Source organism: Myotis brandtii, unplaced genomic scaffold (genome assembly GCF_000412655.1).
Source record: "Myotis brandtii unplaced genomic scaffold, ASM41265v1 scaffold7245, whole genome shotgun sequence".
NCBI classification, from domain to species: Eukaryota; Metazoa; Chordata; class Mammalia; order Chiroptera; family Vespertilionidae; genus Myotis; species Myotis brandtii.
The window spans coordinates 12057-19060 of record NW_005370858.1 but is presented as its reverse complement, the minus strand read 5'-3'; the positions used below and the strand labels follow the sequence as shown (position 1 = coordinate 19060).

Here is a 7004-nt window from a genome sequence, read left to right as displayed (position 1 = left end):
CCTTCACTGACTGTCCCTCCTCAGGCTCTTTTGCTGGCATTTGCCTTGGCTTGACTGAGACTCCTCCTCCACTCTGTCCCTGGATGATGCCTCTCGTTCCCTTGGATGTGACTCTTGTCCATAGTCAGCGACCCTCAGCTTGTTGTCTCTGACCTGACCCTTCGCCTAAGGCTTGGGTACTCGGCTGCTTGCTTGAAATACCCTCTTGCATGCCACACAGGCATCTCGAACTTAACCTGGGCAGAAAAGAACTTATTTTTTTGTCCAAGTTTCTTCTCAAGTTTATCCATCTCAGCTGGTGGCCTAAGACCTGGTTGCTCAAGCCAAAGTCCACAGAGTCATCCCTCATTGATTCCTCTTCTGTCCTCACTCCCCAAGTCTCATTCATCACCAAGTCCCGCTGAGCCGACCTCGGTCTACCCTCTTAGTTCCATCTTCTCTCATCTCCGTTTCTGCAGTAATCTAATTATTTTCTTTGCTTTCATCCTTGCCTCTCATCTGCCCAATGCCTTCTTCAAGGAGCAGGAGAGTGGTCTTTCTGGAGTATAAATCAGGTCATAGCATCCCCTGCTTGAAGCCCCTCACCAGCTGTAAATTGCATGCAGAGTGAAACCCCGTGTTTCTTAACTTGGCTTAGACCAGTGGTCGGCAAACTCATTAGTCAACAGAGCCAAATAGCAACAGTACAACGATTGAAATTTCTTTTGAGAGCCAAGTTTTTTAAACTTAAACTATATAGGTAGGTACATTGTTATTAACTTAATTAGGGTACTCCTAAGGCTTAGGAAGAGCCACACTCAAGGGGCCAAAGAGCCGCATGTGGCTCGCGAGCCGCAGTTTGCCGACCACGGGCTTAGACCTTCCCACGTGGCCCGGCTGTGCCTACCCCTCTGCTCCCTTCTCCAACCACCTCCCCCGCCTGCCCACTGGAGCCACACTGGCTCCCCTCAAGCTTGCCAAGCCCGTTCTTGAGTGAGGCCCTTTGTCCTCAAGGCCTTGTTGACCTCTCGGTCTCAGCTTAATGGCCACCTCTTCAGAGACTCCCTGACCAGCCAGTCTAACCCTCATCCTCGCATCACTGCCCATCGCCTCCCTCTTTAAATATTTTTCTGGCTGGACTGGTCAATCTGAGCTGCCCTTCACTTGACCCTGGTGACCCACCCACCCCGCAGGCCACCCACAGCCACAACTGCCCAGCTGGTGGCCAGCAGACACGGGTTTCCTAAAGGGGTCTCCTAGGCTCTCGCGTCCTGCAGCTGTGAGAGGTCGCCAGGCCCTGATTGTGGGTCTCTAAGAGGGCGGCCTGGTGCTCAGTGTAAATAGCAATAAGGAAAGCCGAGTGTGGAGGTGACCGGGAGTCACTTTCTACAGGCTCTTTCCCAGGATGGGCCCACTGCCACAGCTCCCAGCTCTGAAGGACTGGGGAGGGTGGCAGTGGACAGCAGTGGGCCCAGCCCCTCCTGGAAGGTCCTACCACAGCTGCTAACACAGGCGGGGGGCTCTTGGCCCCAGCAGGTGCTTCCTCAGCCCGGAGCCTTGGTCCCAGAGTCCCCTGCTCAGAGTCTGACCCTTGCCACCTCCTCGCTCACCAGCCTGCATCTGAAACGTGCAAGCTGCCCCAACGCTTGCCCGGACACCTGCCCCCAGTTGCCCATCCTGTATGAAACCTTGGAGTGGAAATGCTGAAATGCAAGCAGCCTGTTTGGGATTTGGGTGAGGCTTTGTGGAGAGCAGTGGGGGAATGTAGCTTGGGGTCTGCTCAGGGGCTTACCCAACGAGTGGAGAACTGCTCACCTCAGCTGTTTAATTCTCTGCTCTGATCCCATCACTTTCTGAAAAAAATCTCCCCACCACAATGCAGACTCGGCAAAGCAGGGACCTCGTCTGCCGTGAGCCCTCGGCCACCTGGGAAGGGCGGAGGGGGCAGGGCCTCTCCCCACTTGGGCCCCATCTCAGAGCAGGACAGCACCGGGCAGTGGTCACTCCAGGTCTGGAAGATTCCCAGTTGGCACAGGCAGGGAGGGGGAACACCTGTGGAAGCTCTCCTTTTGAAACACGAAAGCACCTGTTCACAGAGACCTCGGGGTCTCTTCCCATCAGTTGCTGGGCTGCTGGAGGACAAGACCGGGTCTCGTCCCTTTCTGTGCTTTGACACCTGCCCAGTGCCGGCCTGGCACAGAGGCGGGCCGACATTAGTTAAGTGAGCTCTGGGCCTGGTGCCTTCTGGGCCTGAGCCTGAGCCCCAGGGTCCCTGGGGTGGGGGCCGTGCATAAAGGCTCTCCTCCCAGCTTACAGTCCGGCCCCTGAGGGAGGTGTGAGGAGGGTGTGAGGAGGCAGGGAAGGTGGGGCTGTGCGGGCCTCACCTTGGGAACCACGGCTTGTACTCGCTTGATCAAAGTCCTGCAGAGCCAGCAGATGGGGAGGGGGATGGGGAACTTCTGCTCAGCGAGATCCTAGCGGAGAGAATGGCGTGGAAGTTGGGCTGGGCACCGGGTTGGGCATCAGGAGAAGGCATCCCTCAGGGCATCCTCTTTTTCTACCCCTCCTGCCTCAGGCCCTGCCTAGAGCTGCTCATTTCCCTTCCGGTTCTGCCCCCAACCCAGGGCCCAAGGGCTCATAGGACTCGCTGTGTCCCAGCTCTCTCGATGGCCACCTATCTGGTGTAAGGGGCCACCAGTGCGGGGCCTTCCTCACCTGTGTCTGAGGCAGTGCCTGGAGGGCCCCAGGCAGCGCGGGAAGGACCAGCTCTGCCAGCAGAGGGTCCAGCAGCTCTGGCTCCTGCCCTGGCTCTGGACGCCCAGGTCTGCACAAACCCAATTGCTTGCAGATGGCCCTGGGGTTCTAGGGAACAAAGAAGGGGGAGGGATTAAGGTGGAAGAGGGAACCCATTCCTGCCAGGCTGGCTCTAGCCTCAGGGACTAGGGCCACTGCCTTTGGGCCTAGAATGGGGGAGGGGGAGCGGGCTGGCTGGAGTTAGGGTTAGAGCTCTGTGGTGGTGGTTGGGGGGCGACATAAGGTGGAGATGGGGCCATGTGGGAACTTCGGGGCAGGTGCCTGGAAATGTGTGTGAATGAGTGTGAGCATGTATGTATGTGAGAATGAATGAGTGTATGTATGTTCGTGAGTGTGTGTATGTGTGAGTGTGGGTTTTGTGTGAGATTGAGTGTGTATGTGAGTGTGTGACCGGGCCTGTGTTTGTGTGAGGGCATAAGGGTATGTGAGGTGTTTGTTAAAGTGTGAACCCACTGCGTACAGCTGAGCAGATGGGGCAGTGAGCTGGGCACCTGGCTGAGGGGCATTGTTTTTCCTGGGCCAGGTGGGCAGGGTCTGTGTGTGTGGTGGGTGGGGTGCTGTGTGGGCATCACTGGGCGGGTGGGCAGGGTCTGTGTGTGGTGTGTGTGGTGTTTGTGGTATGTGTGGTGAGTGGGGTGCTGTGTGGGCATCCCTGGACTGCATCACTGGGCGGGTGGGCAGGGTCTGTGTGTGGTGTGTGTGGTGTTTGTGGTATGTGTGGTGAGTGGGGTGCTGTGTGGGCATCCCTGGACTAGGTGGGCAGGGTCTGTGTGTGTGGTGTGTGTGGCGGGTGGACAGGTCTGTGTGTGGTGGTGTGTGTGGCAGGTGGGGTGCTGTGTGGGCATCTCTGGGCGGTGGGCGGCGGGTGGGCAGCCCTCACGATCTGGCTCTGGAAGTAGTCGAGGATCAGAGGGAAGTAGGCGTCGAGCACTTGGCGGCACTTGGGCACCAGCAGCTTCAGGGGCAGGACGTCGCACTCCTGCTCCAGGAACTTCCGCATCGCGTCCTGGGAGGCAGGCGGGAGCCACAGGGATGGAGAGGGGACAGTCAGCTGGCTCCCCGCGGTCAGCCTCTGCACACAGGGCACCACTGGCAGACTGGCCACCCTTTCCTCAGGGCACCGGAGTTCGAGAGGGCCGAGGGGTTAAGTAGCTGGGCCCCTTCCCCCTCTGGAACAACCATCTCTGGCTGAGCTCGCTCCCAGAGCCCTCTCCTGGCCAGCAGGTGCCCGGACCCCCAGGCAACCGCAGGGCTTACCCTCGGCCTGGAAATGGGCCCTTTAAGAGGCGAACCTCTTCTTCCTGCTCTGTCCCCACCTGTTGGCCCCCCACCTTCATCCAGGGTCTGGGCCTTGTCACCTGGAAAATGTCCTCCTTGGTCATCTTGATGAGGATGAGGACGATGTCACTGCATTCCTGGCACAGGTCATCCTGGGGACGGGGACCCCAAGGTGGGGACATGAGTGAGGGGCATGCCCCCAGCTCAAGTAGGTGAGGCTCTCTCAGGCAGAGGATGACAGGCAACTACCCACCATCGCATCCCACCCCATTCATCTACCCCATCCCATCCCATCCCATCCCACCCACCCCCTAGGGGGGCTCCAGTCCCCCAAACTTATCCAGAGTCTACCCAGCACCCTCTCTCCAGACGGTCAGCCCCATGCACCCTTGGGTGGTACTCACGGCCTCCGCATGTCCCCAGACCTCCTGCAGGCAGTGCCCCAGTGCTCTGCACTGCAATGCTTGCTCCAGGCTTTGGCACCAAAACTCGGCGCCCTGGGCACAGGCCAGGGAGGAGGTGGTCCCTACAGCTTCTGTTTGGGGCCAGAGCAACCTTGGGATCCAAGCCACACCTGGCACCCTAACCTCGCCAACCTCCAAGCCCAGTTCTATTGGTAACGCGTGGCCGTTAGACGCGCTGGAGTCAGACAGCTCTGAGTTCCACCAGCCTAGAGCCTGGCAGATGTGACGTTGGACAGGCCCTGGGGCCTCGCTGAGCCTCAGCTTCCCCATCTTTACAATGAGGGTAACACCCAGACTAGGGAAACGCCTGGCCCAGAGCCGGAGCTCAGTCAGCGGTGAAGATGGCCTTGAAGCCCCTCAACACCTGGCCCCGGGGGGAGAGTGGTGGTGGGCAGGGTCTGTGTGTGTGGTGGGTGGGGTGCTGTGTGGGCATCACTGGGCGGGTGGGCAGGGTCTGTGTGTGGTGTGTGTGGTGTTTGTGGTATGTGTGGTGAGTGGGGTGCTGTGTGGGCATCCCTGGACTAGGTGGGCAGGGTCTGTGTGTGTGGTGGGTGGGGTGCTGTGTGGGCATCACTGGGCGGGTGGGCAGGGTCTGTGTGTGGTGTGTGTGGTGTTTGTGGTATGTGTGGTGAGTGGGGTGCTGTGTGGGCATCCCTGGACTAGGTGGGCAGGGTCTGTGTGTGTGGTGTGTGTGGCGGGTGGACAGGGTCTGTGTGTGTGGTGTGTGTGGCAGGTGGGGTGCTGTGTGGGCATCTCTGGGCGGTGGGCGGCGGGTGGGCAGCCCTCACGATCTGGCTCTGGAAGTAGTCGAGGATCAGAGGGAAGTAGGCGTCGAGCACTTGGCGGCACTTGGGCACCAGCAGCTTCAGGGGCAGGACGTCGCACTCCTGCTCCAGGAACTTCCGCATCGCGTCCTGGGAGGCAGGCGGGAGCCACAGGGATGGAGAGGGGACAGTCAGCTGGCTCCCCGCGGTCAGCCTCTGCACACAGGGCACCACTGGCAGACTGGCCACCCTTTCCTCAGGGCACCGGAGTTCGAGAGGGCCGAGGGGTTAAGTAGCTGGGCCCCTTCCCCCTCTGGAACAACCATCTCTGGCTGAGCTCGCTCCCAGAGCCCTCTCCTGGCCAGCAGGTGCCCGGACCCCCAGGCAACCGCAGGGCTTACCCTCGGCCTGGAAATGGGCCCTTTAAGAGGCGAACCTCTTCTTCCTGCTCTGTCCCCACCTGTTGGCCCCCCACCTTCATCCAGGGTCTGGGCCTTGTCACCTGGAAAATGTCCTCCTTGGTCATCTTGATGAGGATGAGGACGATGTCACTGCATTCCTGGCACAGGTCATCCTGGGGACGGGGACCCCAAGGTGGGGACATGAGTGAGGGGCATGCCCCCAGCTCAAGTAGGTGAGGCTCTCTCAGGCAGAGGATGACAGGCAACTACCCACCATCGCATCCCACCCCATTCATCTACCCCATCCCATCCCATCCCATCCCACCCACCCCCTAGGGGGGCTCCAGTCCCCCAAACTTATCCAGAGTCTACCCAGCACCCTCTCTCCAGACGGTCAGCCCCATGCACCCTTGGGTGGTACTCACGGCCTCCGCATGTCCCCAGACCTCCTGCAGGCAGTGCCCCAGTGCTCTGCACTGCAATGCTTGCTCCAGGCTTTGGCACCAAAACTCGGCGCCCTGGGCACAGGCCAGGGAGGAGGTGGTCCCTACAGCTTCTGTTTGGGGCCAGAGCAACCTTGGGATCCAAGCCACACCTGGCACCCTAACCTCGCCAACCTCCAAGCCCAGTTCTATTGGTAACGCGTGGCCGTTAGACGCGCTGGAGTCAGACAGCTCTGAGTTCCACCAGCCTAGAGCCTGGCAGATGTGACGTTGGACAGGCCCTGGGGCCTCGCTGAGCCTCAGCTTCCCCATCTTTACAATGAGGGTAACACCCAGACTAGGGAAACGCCTGGCCCAGAGCCGGAGCTCAGTCAGCGGTGAAGATGGCCTTGAAGCCCCTCAACACCTGGCCCCGGGGGGAGAGTGGTGAGAGAAGCTGGGAGACTCACCAGCACCTGGGCCCCAGAGTGTGGGCAGCAGCAGCAGCCACAGCAGCAGGCGAGACGTGGCCATGGCACCTCCACAGCCTGGACGCTCTGCCTGAGGTGGGGCCTTATAGCTGCGGGCGGGGATGTGGGGCCAGGGCCGTGTGGAGCAGGGGTGACCTCAATGTTTGCCTTTGTCCTGGAGAGCCCTTCAGGTGCTTGGATCCCACCTTTTCCCAGCAGCGACACTCCTGCTTGCCCCCCTCCCCGTTTCTTCCCTCTCTCCCCCTCCCCCGCCTCCACCTGCTGCCTGTTCCTGCTGCCTTTGCCTCCTGCTCTCACTCCCAGGGGCCTGGACACCTGGCTTCCTCCAACCAGGGGGCTCTTGAGCCTCCACATCTGGCCCCATCTCGCTGAGCTACGGGAGAGAAACTGA

General features: G+C 60.2%; 1 protein-coding gene across 1 annotated transcript in view; it reads right to left on the bottom strand.

The window, feature by feature from the left end:
* SFTPB (surfactant protein B) overlaps window positions 1-6656 on the bottom strand; it is a 10006-nt gene extending 3350 nt beyond the window's left edge. The window contains exons 1-6 of the mRNA XM_005882502.1: window positions 6593-6656; window positions 6126-6253; window positions 5802-5873; window positions 5324-5449; window positions 2695-2841; window positions 2364-2453 (exon numbers count right to left, since the gene is read on the bottom strand). Coding sequence (XP_005882564.1) covers window positions 2364-2453; window positions 2695-2841; window positions 5324-5449; window positions 5802-5873; window positions 6126-6253; window positions 6593-6656 — 627 coding nt within the window. The remainder of the gene's footprint in view (window positions 1-2363; window positions 2454-2694; window positions 2842-5323; window positions 5450-5801; window positions 5874-6125; window positions 6254-6592) is intronic.
* Between the last annotated feature and the right edge of the window lie 348 nt (window positions 6657-7004).